This window comes from Palaemon carinicauda, chromosome 10, assembly GCF_036898095.1.
Source record: "Palaemon carinicauda isolate YSFRI2023 chromosome 10, ASM3689809v2, whole genome shotgun sequence".
Classification (NCBI taxonomy): domain Eukaryota; kingdom Metazoa; phylum Arthropoda; class Malacostraca; order Decapoda; family Palaemonidae; genus Palaemon; species Palaemon carinicauda.
The window spans coordinates 131,031,323-131,046,651 of record NC_090734.1 but is presented as its reverse complement, the minus strand read 5'-3'; the positions used below and the strand labels follow the sequence as shown (position 1 = coordinate 131,046,651).

General features: G+C 40.4%; 1 protein-coding gene across 1 annotated transcript; it reads left to right on the top strand.

Moving 5' to 3' along the window:
* The first annotated feature begins 4,546 nt into the window (after positions 1 to 4,546).
* LOC137648769 (uncharacterized) lies at positions 4,547 to 7,097 on the top strand. The gene has a single exon (XM_068381905.1). It carries the CDS (start codon positions 4,758 to 4,760, stop codon positions 7,065 to 7,067), a length of 2,310 nt encoding a protein of 769 aa, XP_068238006.1. The 5' UTR covers positions 4,547 to 4,757; the 3' UTR covers positions 7,068 to 7,097.
* Positions 7,098 to 15,329: the final 8,232 nt, after the last annotated feature.

The window sequence follows — 15,329 nt, the reverse complement described above, 5'->3', positions numbered from 1 at the left end:
AATAATAATTACACTCTTTATCAATCCATCGTACCTCGCCCTGGAGGCTTTTACTCATATTACAATATGGTAAGTAAAACTGTATAATCTTAGTAGTAGAAATCTTGTAATGTAATAGCTAGTTTCTCGGTTAAAACGATAACATAAGTTAAATCAACCATTCCATACCCTTGAGCATGTTTTTTTCTATATTGTATTGCTAATTTTTCGTTTTATTTATCATCATGATTTGAAATTAAATGGTTATATAATGTTTTTCATCCAGAAAAAAACTTTCGGGGAAGCAAGGTTAAGATGTGCGGCCGTTACCAGTGGTTTAGCCAGTTGCTGTCTCTGGTGGTATAATACTTGAGGGGTCCATCAACTCGATCCTAGGAGGACGTCAGTATAATCTGGGCATCCACTTGATGCAAATTGTATATGAAACACTTAGCTGCCTCTAGCTTCATTGCCTGGCTTGAAGAATATTATGATGACAAGTTGGAGCTCCAATATGTAAGTTACAAGATGAACTCAAACAGTTCCACTCTAGGCTAAGACATGCCATGCTAAGAAATCTGATCTGCAACCCTGTGTTGTCTGAATGGTTCAAATTGCACTCCAGCTTCTAACAGATCCCCAGGTAATGTCTATAAATCTTTATGTCTCTATATAATATAAAAGACAAATTGCTCCACAATTCCATTGTCGCTATATATTAATTTCCATGAATTTCGTACTGTATACCAAGAGACATTAGAGAGAGAGGAAAAAAATAAAGTTACATATCTGAGAGACATTGGAAGGGGGCCATTTGATCAGGTAACTCTTGAAATAGAGAAAGAATATGCTTGCAATCTTAGAATGTCATATTAGATAAACAAATAATACAAAAATAGTACAATATATAATACTGCTAATCTCAAAAATGTTTATACCATAATCTGAATATCACAAGTACCACTAACTTTCATTTGATTATAATTTTAACTGCTATTTCAGGTATTTAAGGAAACAGTCAACCGTGATGCACAAACGCCTGGTGGTACCATTACTCCTCCAAAGGGATTCAGCCCCAAGTCATGTGCATTCTCAAAGTACTGCCTGTCAGCAGAATACAGAAACTTTTGCATCAGGCAACTTAGACACCTCAAAAAATGTGTCTCACTGTAGATAGCAACATCCTGATCTTGACATACACCAACTTGTTAAAGATGAACAGGCTATCTCTAGTTGCGCGGTGGATCTCGTGAGGAAACTGGAGTAATTCATTTGAAGGTAACAGTGACTATGCCTTTGCTAGCATCTAGTGCGGCATTGCAGTACCAGAAGCTGCTTCCAGTGATCTTGATCGCTCATTCTCGAGGTAGGGCTGCTTATGCTTTGTTTTATTATCGTCTCTGTACAGGCTAGGCATTCTATGACCAGTACCCTATTATATTTTTAAGCTTGCCATTACTTAGAATGCTAGTGAGTGCACCATTTGATGACACATACTAATCTCTTTGCATTAATCCCATCTCCAGAGTGTAGACTTGTGGTTGCTGAATCCCTTAATTATCAAATGATACAAATAATGAGGGATGAAGTTAAACCCTGACAAAACTCGAAGTAGGACTGTTAGTAGGTTAAGGACATTGGATGCTCCTCATCTGGATCCTTTCATTAACAATGTTCCTTTAATTACTTGCAGCCCATTTAAGATTCCTGGTTTGATTCTAGATTCCAGATTTACTTTTAAGAAACAAATGACTGTCTCTTAAATTGCACTCATGAAAGTCTTTCAAGATTTTTGGAGACATGTCTATCCTGAGATAATGTTTAAATTATTTTAATCAGCTAGATTTTGAATATTTTTCTCTTGCATGGTCTTCAGTAGCTGACTCTCATCTTGACTTAATAGACTAAAACACGCAATCTATTAAATTCCATATTCCCAATCTTCATATTAATCTTTGGCATCGTCATTCAATTTTATTTATGGATGCTGTACAAGATTTTTCATTATTCTGATCCTCCTTTGCATTTTGATTTAGAAATATACTAGCCATTGCATATTACAAAGTATGTATTTAACTCCTACAGTCTTGTTTTTATTTCATAAGGATCAAGACTACACAGAATTCTACTTTAATTCCGGCTGTGCCTAAATTTTTAAATGATATTTCTATAATATCGAATCGGTGCAACTTCCGAATTTCAAACTTTGTGCAAATGCTTTTCTGTAAAGCAGGGTGGCATAAGTCTCGATTCATAAGTTATATGTTACTTGTCTGTTTAACAATGTTATTTTTTTACTGCATTGCATATATGCTTCTGTTTGCTCATTTATTCTAAAGTGTTCTGTTTCTTTTCCACAGTGAGGCCCTTTTGCTTGTAGCGTTTCTAGCCTGAATAGCAGTTTAGGTAGTATCAATAATAATAATTATCATAATAATAATGATAATAATGATAATAATAATTGATAAGCTTCTTAGTTCGAATTCTAGGTCTACACATACCTGTATTTGCTTGTCATTCCTTGTGAGTTTTTGTAAGAAATTAAGTAATATTTATTTTTTTCGTGAGAGACATAGCAGCATCATTTAATTATATATCAAGTATGAGATTATTTTGCAATCTTAGGGCTGTAAATTTCAAATCTCCAGAGCCAAGAGTCGAAGTGAATCTTAGCTCCAATAAGTTTTTTTATAGTTTATATATGAAATATTTGCTTTAATGTTGTTATTGTTTTTAAAATATTTTATTTTAAATGTTCATTATTCTTATATCGTATATTTATCTATTTCCTTTTCTCACGTGGTTATTTTTCCCTATTAGAGCCCTTGGGCTTATAGCATCTTGCTTTTCCAACTAGGGTTGTAGCTTAGCTTGTAATAATGAAAATAATAATAATGATAATAATAATAACCAACTGTAACTAGTCTCATGTAAACATCATTTGTAAATTGCATGATAAAATCTAATCTCTCAAATAACTTGAATAACTATTTATGAGAGCTTGATAAAGCAATGCATATATTTATAAAAAAAAAAAGAAAGTATTATAGCTTTATTGACTTCCGGTGTCGTTTATTATATTTTGAAGGTGCCTGAAGAGTTGCAATCGTGCACTCCAGTTAATAAGAGAGTTAATCACATATTTTTAATTGCACATCCACCAAGATATTTTTTTCTTAAACAAAAATATCTGCAAAATCACACCCAATGATATTGCATATCTTATTTGATCACTGCGAAAGAGATTATGATTCAGCAACACACGTAGATCACGAAATTATCGGTGACCAGAACTAAATTGTCATTAATTTAAAATTGAATGTCACCCAGTCTTCTTAATTTTTTTTTTCGGTCCCACCACAAATTAATTTTGAATTTATCTTAATTTTAATTGTTTACATGTCACCCATTCCCCAATAATGGTTGGAAAATAATTTGATTTCTCAATGTATTCTCAAGTTCATTAATAGAGGAAATTTGTGTCATCTGTAAATTGCTTCATCTTCATTCCATGCTACTGTGGCACTTTTTGACAGAATAGCGACATGAATACAAAAATAGGATTATTATCATTATTACTTTTAATACTAGCTGGGCTACAACACCAGTTGTAAAATCAGGATGCAATAAGCCCAAGGCTCCAACAGAAAAATAGCCCAGTGAAGAAAGGGAATAAGGAAACAAATAGTGTGCCTGAGTGTACCCTCAACCAAGAGAACTCTAACTCAAAATAGTGGAAGACTATGGTACAGAGGCTATGACACTGCCCAAGACCAGAGAACAATGGTTTGATTTTGGAGTGTCCTCGTCCTAGAAGAGCTACTTAACATAGCTAACTGAGTCTCTTCTACCCTTATTAAGTGGAAAGTATCCACTGAACGATTGCATTGCAGTAGTTAACCCTTGAGAGATTTTTTTTTCGGTTATCTTAGTGTTGTCAGATGTATGAGGAAAGAGGAGAATGTGTATAGAATAGGCTTGACTATTCAGTGTACGTGAAGGCAAAGGAAAAAAAAAATGAGCTGTAACTAGAGAGGGATCTAATACATTTCCTTGGGGCACTCCACTATTCAACATTTCATCGGATGAATCAGAATTTTTATCCGGAACACAATATTTCATGGTGTTCAAATAGTCTTTCAAATACTTAAAATTTTCATCCTTAATACTAATGCATTGGAAATAATTTAGAAATTTGTCTTCATCCATCATTTCCAACAGAACATATCTAGTCATGTTATCTACAGTATTTGTGATAAAGGCTGAGAATTTAAAAAAAGAGAAAATATATATATATATGTGAAGGGGATTTAGCGTCATAAGTTAAAATATAGGCAGTAAAAAAGGCAAGTGTGTATATTTTTACTTTATTTTTTGCCTTTCAGAACACCATAGTTACCCATACAGCTCATCCGTTTTCCTTATCTAGAGGAAAACAATACGGATATGCTGCCCTCTCGTGATGGAATCCTTCAATTGAAAGTAGTACGAGAAATTTTTAGAAAATTCCCCATAATATTAGTACTTAGACTGACTTGAGACTTATAAATGTTTTCTAAATAATACGTATCACCATAAAAAGCTCCTTATAACATATGATAGCCCCAAATTGAAAATACAAATTTCATTGTTTAGAATGTGGTGTTCGTATTCCTCCGCGTTGACACTTGTGTATTGTGGATTTTAAGTACTGAAGTTATGTGTAAACACTAAATGATATCCGTGTTGCGTTGGTCAGTATTCAATGAAAGATGTAGTTGTGAGTGTGCGAGGTAACCATGGCCCGGTATGGAAACGATCATGCCTCTGAGACAAACCGAATATTGCAAAACATTAACGTCTTCCAGCCACAGGCCGCCCATTCTAACACTGGAATGGGCGGCGAAAATCTTGGCAAAGGCCAGCCTGGGACGAGAGATACCGTCATTCCCACACACCTGGATGGCATGGGCTACGGCCGTATATTGTCGAGAGTGTCTATGAACGGTCAGAACAGCGCAGGCGCTATCGGCGGCGGCGCAGACGCTACGGGTGGAGGAGGAACTGGCACCACCACCACCTCTCAGCAGCGTATCGGCGCCATCGAGAGTTTGATCCAGGAGAGGTCGGGATTATCTGTCTCTTCCTCGAGCTCCTTACCTTCGTCCTCTCATCACCCTTACGAGGTCTTGGACTCCCGCAGGATTATCGCCGCCTCTAAATTTGCCACGCCCAAAACCCCTGACTCTGTGGTGGTGCCAAGTAGCAGCAGCAACAACGGGCCTGTCATCTCTTCAGGCATCCCTTCCTCTTCCTCCTCCTCCTCCTCCAATACCGGCGGACCTCAAGTGATCAACGGGGGCGTGACTGGTCTGGTCACTGGGGTCACCACCACCACACCCACTACTGTGGGGTTTGCCCACATAGCCCCAACAACCACAGTTGTCAGTTATAGTAGTGCTTCCAAAGGTTTGATACATGGACATCACCAACAACTACAACAGCCTTTTGTTAACGGTGGTAACAATAGCCATCCAGTGCCTAAATTACCCAATAGTAATATTAACAGTGGACATGTGTTGTACTCCGGCCATGTGAAATACGAACCGCCGCCCATTTACGGGAGGCCTACCTTAAACAACTCAGCCCATTCCAGCCCTCGCTCGAGCCTGAGTGGTGGCAGCCACGATTCTCAAAATTCTGGACAAAACTCTCGAATCATTCCACAGTCTGCGACTCATCATTCCAGTGACGTTGTGAAATTGAACTTGGTGGGACAGCTTCATACATATGAAAATATAAACACTTACCACCATTACGGACCGCAGGGTAGTTTAGCGGCGACGATTATCGAAAATAAGTATGCCAGTCCCCGTTCTAGTATAAGTTCGCAAGATTCAAAGCATTCCAGTCCGAGAAGCAGTTTTGTACATTCCTTGCAGGGTTCTAGTTTAGACAGAACGAGCTTAGCTAGTCAGACTATTTTGGAGGAGGGAGGTCTACACAGACCGACGCTATCAAATAGGCATTTGCCTCCAAGAATTGAACAGGATTTGGAAGGGAAGCATTTTGTCATTCCAAGAAATAATGCATATGTGCAAGAAAATGCTCGGCACAGTTCTCAGTGGAGTGTGAGCAGTGACACTGTTAGGCACCGAGGCATTTATCATGATCCGTCGCTTCCGCCCCCACCTATACCACCACATTCCCTGGGTTTAACAGGACCGACGCACACGCCAGTTGCCACGCCCAGTCCCACCGCTCTTCCGCCTCCACCGCCTTATCCGGGGAAGCCTCTCAGTATAAGTTCAGTGTCTTCATTAGATATTAGTGACTCTTCGATATCTTACGTAAATTCTCGCGGTACTCCGACGCTCTATCCGTTGGTGACAAATCATAATTATGCTAATATAGATGTTTTAAAGAGTGTGTCAGGGGCAGATCCACCTCCGCCTCCCCCTTATCCATCGTCTGTTGTGCGACAGCTGCAGCATTTATCGTTTTCAAATACTCCAACTTCTCTAGCAACTTCTCTAGGAACCCATTCTCCAAATCTTTCAACTCCCTCTACCCCGTCTACTCCATCTACACCACAGAGCATATTAAGGGGTTCGTCAGCACCTCCTCCACCCCCACCTCCTTATCCCTCCTCTGTCGTCAGGGCAGGCCAGCAGCAGCTCATTGTACCACCTCCCCCACCCCCATACCCCTCCTCTTGTGTGGTGAGAAGTGTTCCTCACGTGCAGACGTTTGTCCCCTCCACCCTCATTACTGGACACATAGGACAGGTTCCTCCTCCTCCCCCTCCCTACCCCTCGTCTGCCGTGCGCAGCGTAGCCTTAGGTATCAGTTACAGCCACAGCAGCGCCATGAGTCAAAACAGCAGTACTAGTACCTCCTCGAGCACTCCCAGTGATCGCTTGGCAATGTGGCAACACAAGCTTGGTTCCCAAGGACAGGGACAGCCATCGCCTAACACGTCGACACTGTCGCCTGGTGTTACCACAGGCCATGCTCAAGTGCCACCAACACCGTCCACCGCATCGAAAGCAGTGAGCGGGAAAAATCTTCTCCCATACAATGTCACTGCAAAGTCTATGGTATGTTGAAAGCTATGGTTTTCAGATTTCTGTTTTGGTTAGATTATAGAAGGCAATAGGTTCCAAGAAACTTAAGTTGAATTTTCTTAAATTTTGGCCTAGGTTAGGCTTCACTTAACTTAGATGCCTATGATTTTCACCTGCAAAGGTCAACAAGTAGTCCCATTTCTTATTACAAATGATTTCTTGCTTACTGCACTAAATTATATATTGTTTTTTTTTTTTTTTTTATGAAATTTTGATACATCCAAAATTTATGGTTTCAGTTGATCTGTGTTTATGTCTCCGAATGTTTTAAGTTAGGACCTTATGTACAGTACTGTATTCATACACATAGTAGTATTATACAGTGTATTATTATTATTAAAACTATTTTCATGATAATCGAAAGATTCTTTTCACCTCCGCCAACGAAGTTGGACGGAAGTTATGTTTTATCCCCTGTTAGTGTGTGTATGTTTGTTTGTTTGTAAAGAGCTTCATGGCTACAATTTTCATGCTAGAGTAATGAAACTGATTGAATTTTGGATGGTCAAGGTCAAAGGTCAAGCTCACGTACAGTACTGTATTCATACACATAGTAGTATTATACAGTGTATCATGTAAAATGCTGAAAAACTGTTTTGAATTTTCTTCACTTCCTATAATTTGCTAATTCATCTTTCTCAAAAAGATATTGCATTTTACAATAATATTTGACCAAACTTACTGGTATATTTTTACTATTCATTAGACTAGATTAATTGTGATAGCATTTTTAAGTATTATATTCTTACTATACATTAAATCAAATTCATTATGATAGCATTTCAGAGTTTATTAGTTTAATAAAAGAATTGTTACCTAATATTGTAACGTCCAGTCACTGTTATCATTACTGTAGAATTTTCATTTCAGATTAAATTAATTTATGAGGTTAGACATGAAATGAGTTTGCTAGATTAGGTTAAGTTGTAGAGACAACATTTGCAACAGTGCTCCAGATTTGTGTGTGTTGCTTTTTGGTATTAATTGTCTGGGTTTATTTTAATCATTTATATATAGAGGATAGTATAACCGTGCACTTCCTTTTCTTCATATAATTTTCTCCACTAAATACAAGTTTTTCGTCCTCATAATATGGTGGGTTTATTTGGTGTATAGATATATGTTTATTCTCTTTTGTATTCTGGGGAAAATTGCAGAATATACAGTACAGTATAACTTTTACTTTTTCACAAGAATCACAATTATTACTCACTGTCTGTAGCTGTTTAAATATTCTGATGTAAGGTAATTGTTTGTAGTCTAAACATCACTGACACAAATGTATCATTAATTATTTGTTCTTTAAATTTCATTTCGTATGTGTATCTTCATATATTTTTCCTTTTCTCGTTTCAATCTTTTATGAATTTCATATGTAGGCATAATTTGTTTTCCAGTTCTTTAGAGTTATCATTTCCCCACTGTTTTGTTTTGGTTTATATGTGTACCTTGGTTTATATGTGTACCTATGTTATTTAAAGTAGTTTTAAAACAACTGTGATAATAGGTACTGTATGTTCCCATGTATCATGAATGACTGCTAAACAAATATACCACTGGTTGTGTTCTTAATATAGGTAACTCTACTACCAACGTTGATCTATAACTTTGGCATAAAATTTTTGTGATATGATGAACAGTGCTATATATCTGTAGGTAACTTTTTGGATGAACTGGGCAGCCTAACCTAACCTTGTAAAGGGACCTTACCAGACCTAACCGAACCTCGTACAGGGACCTTACCAGACCTAACTGAACCTTGTACAGGGTCCTTACCTGACCTAACCTAGCCTTGTATAGGGTCCTTACCTGACCTAACCTAGCCTTGTATAGGGTCCTTACCTGACCTAACCTAACCTTCTATAAGGTCCTTACCCAACCTTATCTAACCTAACAGATCGCCATAACTTGACCTAACCTAACCTTGTATAAGGTCTTTACCTGACCTAGCCTAACCTTTTGTGTTTTAACCTAACCTAACTTTGTATAAGGTCCTTACCTGACCTGATCTAACCTAACCAAGAATAGGCTCCCTACCTAACCTGGTCTAACCTAACCTAGATCTCCATAACTTACAAAATAACAGGAATGTGTCCCAACCTAAGTTAGACTAGACTAAACACATACCGGTAGTTCTTACTTGACCACATGTCTTAAACCCCTTCCTTTGTTCCATTGCAGATACAATCCATCTTCCTTTATGTAGGGATATGTTTTCAGCGTGAACTGAAACGACTTAAAATTGGTAAAGGAGGTAATTGATGACAGTTGGGAGCCAGGGCGAGGAGCCTTGCCCCCCTTACCTGTCAAAGTTTTTTCATTCAAGTTTTTGGATGGACTGATACGCTCTCAAGCAGACTTTTCATTTTCTTTTTCTTTCAAGAAGGGAACTCAGTACTGGCTGTTAATTGTTATTGTCCCTGGCTATCCTAGGCTGCCCTCAGTCCCCGGTAAGAAGACACTCGAATTTCATCTGTTCCTAAGGTCAAGTCTGGTGCCAAAAGAGGCAGAAGGATCTTGAATCAGCACTTCTATTTGACGCCTGTGCACACTTTCGAGGGTGCGGTTGTTGGAGGAAGGATTCTGGTAATCTGTCATCGAAAGGGTTTTAGGTCTTTGGGCAGCACTTGCAAGTTTCTCAAGGTCCTGGATCATCCATGGTGCTGCCTAGGGTGTCCTATTCCCTGGCATGTTTCCTCAGAAGAGGCTCTTGTCACTTTGGAACTATTTGATGTGGGGTTCATAAGGAAGGCCTCTGGGCCTCTACTATTCCCTGGAAGTACCGTCCTCAACTTCCAGGAAGGAACCAAGGTTGTTTCAGGCAGTGGTAGAAAGGCAGAAAAGGGTTACGCTTAGTAACATTCCCCACTTTTTCTCTTTTGCTGATAGAGCTCTCATCTGTTCTTCCAACATTCCTGAGAACCCTGGCCTTGCAGACTGGGGTAGGAGGCATGTTAAAGGAATAGTTCTTGCTTTTCGTGGATCTGAAGGATGAGTACTTTTAGTGTCCATGCATCATCCCATTTTTAGTGTCTCCCTTCTCCTGCTATGGTTCGAGGGATCACCATCTCTCCTCGTACCAACGACATTGGAGACTTAGGTCAACTTCACCTGTTAGCTACCGAGGAATCCTCATAGGAGAGTCCCACTCAACTCTTCCCCTCCTGACATACAACTGTGCTCAGATGGGTTGAAGGAAGGGAGGGGAACACACCTGAGCGACAGGGTAGTCTTAGTAGTGTGGGCAGGAGAAGAAGCATGTACTCTTTGTTCCTAGGCAAGCAGCCTTTATTGCAATGTGAGTCTTACAAGATCATGGAGGAGACATCTGGTGGGTGGTAGCAACGCTACCGCCATATTGGCTTACAACTAGCTCTATGAAAAGATGAAATAGATGCATTTTGCAATGTCATTCTATGCCAGGAGTTGTCAGCCATTCACAATTTGAGCAAGAGGAAGCGAGAGGAATGTGATAGCAAACACACACTGTTGCTAAAAGAAGGCTGTAGGGTCGGTGATTCCCCCATTCTGGCATAATTGAGAGGCTTCTGGTGGGAGGGTTATTCAAGGATCAATCTGTTCATCTTATAGTTAGACTGGAAGCACCCCAGGTTTCCTCCCCCCCCCAATCCAACCTCATGGTCTGTGTTTTAATTCAATTGGCTAATCTAAAATGTGGGATTATGCGGGGACTCTGTTGATTCGTGCGGTTCCCACACAGCTTTATACTGAATGGTTTCCCTTTCTGCCGTGTCATGGTCCCAAAAGAACACCCTTGGCCCTCACTCTACTAGGAAAGTAGGCCATTCGCTATAATGGCCAGATATCGCAGTTCATTTGAGAAGACCTTCATTAAGGTTCTGATGTTCAACTGTCTCCCCTGCCTAAATCTGTGAAGATATTAGGCAGGTGATCAGTTCTCTCTACCTTATAGTCTATTCTAAAAGTTATAGGAGCTCCTTGGTCTATTGCTGAAGCACTAGGGAAAACTCGGACCCTGGTGGGGCATAGCCCCAGGTTGGAGCCCTTCATCTTATCTAAATCTGAAGCATTGAGTGGCTCGAAAGGAAGAATCCTTTTGTCCCGTTAGGGGACTGCAGTGCTGTCAGAAGAATACCCGACACCTCAGTCCTGAGTGTCAATAACTCTTCCTTAGCATGGGCAGAACCAAGAAAGAGGTGTCTAGAACATGATCTGCGCTGTGTTTACCTCAACTGCTTAGAGAGACTATAGTGCCAGCTGGGACCAGAACTCGCAAAGTCAAGGGCTAGGCCCTACCCTTGTCTTCAAGAGGAATCTCGCTGTTGGCCGGTGGGTGAAGGCTTGGTATGTAAGCTTTAGACCATATTCTTGTCCCTTATCCTACAAGAGTTCCTACAAGACCCCTGACTTCTTGGTGCTTGGTCTTTTGGTGGTTGTGTGTAGCTAGAACAGATTCTGTAGGTGACAGTACAATTTTGTGTTTGCAGGTTTTCTGGCACTTGTTTTCTACGATTGACGTTTTTCTATGGTATTGGACATTACAATCTGTTACCTTGATCGAGAACCTTAAAATTGTCGATAGTGATTAGTAAATCTATGATCGTCTACTTCGATTGGTAACTCTATGATCATTTACCATAATTGGAAACTTTACATTCGTGTACAGTAACCATGAACTGTATGATCTCTTTCTGAGTCTGGGTAACTTATGATTGGTTATCGAGATTTGGAATCATGCGATTGGGAACTACATGGTCTGGAACAACAATTATAGAGTTTACACCTTTGCCCCTCTAGAAAACTAGTTCACCAGTTCCCATTACCTGTTTCTTCAAAGTGCTCCGACTATAGTCAAGGAGGAGGAAGGAATCACAGAAGCACTGGATGACCAATCTTGCATAGGCACTCGAGACTTAGACCATTCCCTCTGCTTGATATGTAGGAGAAACAGCTCTGTACCAGAAGCCCAACCACCAGGAAGGATTTTTGATATGGAGTACAGACTCATGCTTCCTTTACTTGGTTTTACTGTATGAGACTGAACGCAAATGCTGCTGGTCGAAACATTGGCAGATATGCTCGGTTTTCTCCTGCCCTGTGATGTTCCAGAGACGCTTCAGTGTCAACATCGTGGGAAATCTTCCAACTCGCTGATACTACTTCTTGGTCTAGATATTCCCTCAGAGCTCGATCCATGACTTTAGTTTTCCCAGACAACAGGATCTCTCGTCTAAGTTGTGCGCGAAACATTGGAACAGGTGACTTCTCAATTCTGATCTCAGCACTCGTGCGAAGACTGAGATGCCACACCATGCAAACTCAGTTATCGGCAAAGATAATCTCCAACTAAGTTCTTTTTTGTATTTTCTTAAGAAAAAAGGCATCAGAGATAACTACCCTTGGGGCTGCCTAGTACAGTACATCTGTTCTGACCTCCTCTTGAGTACTGTAATGGAATTCTTTACGCTATAACGATTGATAGCATCTCGGTACCTGGGGTTTTTGCAGACACACTCCTTAGTAGATTGAACCAGAAGAATCCACGCAGACATTAGGGAAATCTGAGTGCACTGTATGTAATCTACTTTTATGACCAACCTCCATGCTACTGTACTTCAAAGATTGATCTTTTGACTACTGCAGCTATGTGCTGGTCTATGGCCCAGGGTTTGTCAAAGCCTAAGTACGAGGAAGTACACTGATTTGATCTGATTAATGCTAAGAATAAAGCCTTCTTGATGCATCATTCAATGCCCCATGGGCTATTTGAAACTGGGAGGAAAGGTATATGATTGCCTTTTGCTTCGCCAGACAAGGAAGTCAAGAGAGTTGTCCCTTACTGAATGCATTGGTACAAGAGATGGAGCCTGGACAACATCAGGTCATTAATGGTGGAAGAAGGTGCAAACATGTCTTCTCCACCAATCAGTTATTGCTAAGGGCCCAGGCCCTTCAAGGATAACTATTCAGAGATCCGTATCGCGCTTTTAACGGCTGAGAAAGAATCCGTGACCTTCAGGTCCACTTGGATATTCCAGGTTCTTCTTCCCATGGAAAAGCTTGGACAGCACTCCATCCCATCATCCGTGACTGGGCCTTCTAGATAGAGGGACAGGAGGAGAAAAGGCAGAAAGGATCACTAAATTCAGTGACTTATTGTAGCATCTATAAGAAGGTTCATGCCAGTCAGTATGGGGAGCAACACAGTATGGCAAACCTGCTTGCTGATTTTGCTTATGATTTACCAGAACTTACCTCTTGCATGCAGGAATGGAGAAAAGGTTTAAAGAATTCTATAGCCCACTATTATGAACTCCTAGACAGTGGCTAGAATATCTGGGACTACCTTAACATGACAGCTACAGGGATCTCTTGACAAATAGTCATAGTAACAGTGAAAACAACTGTTACTATGCCTTCTAGATTGACAAAGACAACACCTTGCGAGACTAACCTCGTCGACAAGAAGGGTAGTTCCACGTGGCTACTTCCCTAGTAATCGACCCAGTTGTTCTTGAAGTTTTACTAATTTACAAGGAGAGCTCCCCCTACCTTCAGGTTGGTTGAGTTGGCTGACAACAGGAATACCTTAAAAGTTGCATGACAAACTCCTTCACGAGTACAGTACTCCTCTCCTCTGAGAATCTACCATCCACGTATGTAGTGGAGGCGGGATGAGATGCTGACATGAATTTCCTCCTGCCTAGAGAATGTAATCAACAGAAGGAGCGCACCTTTTTCTCAACTTGACGGGAAATTTGGCGGCGCTTCTACTTCGTAAATTTTCCTGAGGGTTTGATAGAGCATTTGGTAGCGATAATGGCCAATAACGCTTCCATCCATACCCAAATTTACTAAGGTACCCCATACACAAACCCTTCACAAGCAGGTGCATTTAGTTAGTAGAAGCAATGCAACTGTGCATGGTTCTTTCAGGCAATAGCACTGTTCGAGCAAACACTCAATTGACAGTTCCAGTGTAGGATTTTAGGTTTCCCTACATCATTTTGTGGAGGAAAGGCTTAGGTCTCACTATCACTACCTGTTTGCCTTGCAGTAGGATAAGAAACTTTCAGGATTCTCCCAGTGGCAGACTAGGTGATGTTTGAATCAAACATCTCGGGGAAACCTAGACGCATATGCCATTCCACCCTTTTCCCTGTCTCTCTAGTCCTCAACAATTAGTGGAAGATATCGAGATACAGAAGGATCCTGATCGTCCCCTAGCAGCCACATGTCCAATAGTACCCAGAAAAGCTGTTTATCTCTCCCTTCATCAGGGAAGCTCGGACCTCAATCCAAGTATTCAACTTAGATTCAGACCTGGACAACTCAAGAGAATCGACTAGACTCTTGAGGACCCAGGGGGTTGGGGTGATCACTGTCATTACCTTGTAAGAGCTAAAGCTACTTAGAGCTTTTCCAATTCCAAGAGTCCTCAGGTCTCTTAATTGGACCTGTTCAAACTTGGGTAGCCTAGTGAAGCAATTAGGCAATTGGCATATGTGTTCCTGTGTCACTAGCCAATCTGAAGGATAGATCTTAATAGCCTTGGTTCAGCAAGAATCTAGAATCTAAGCAGCCATGACTAAAATTCTTCTTCCTCTCCTCCGAATACAGACAACTAGTGGGGTAAGAATGACTTTCTTTCCTGTTCTTTGTGGGCCTTAGAGACACCCCAACCCTTCCTTAAATATAAAAGGAATTAGAGATCCTGAAATGCTGTTTTGTCCTGGCTTTGTGGGAACAATTGGACATGCTCTCCCATGAACTACCCCGGATGTAATCACATAAATCCACAATAGTGTACTGGGTCTACCCTAGCCTTGAGGAAGAACCTGCCAGTGGCACAAGTGTTGAAGGCCAGCATTTGGAAGCACTTGGCGACCTTTATAGCCCACAATTCTTTAGATGTGTTTTCATTGTGACATGTAGTAACTGCTCAGTCGGTTGTGTAGCTTACCTATCATTTACGGGACAAAAGAAGCATCTTTTCTACGTAAACGGTCGCGACTTTAGTGTAGCATAAGAGGTGGAGTGTCTGGTTCTTTTCCTCTTTTCTTTCCCTTCTGTGAAGATGCAGCGGTTATTCCATTATTTTCTTGATCGGACATTGATGCTGGGATACTTCCATACGGAGTAACTGTTCAATACAAGTTAGTTATAGATTTATCTCCCACATCCTTACGTGGTGGAAGATGGATAGAATGTAGGATATATTACGCCTATTTGGCCATACATTGTGACATACTGTAATATCTT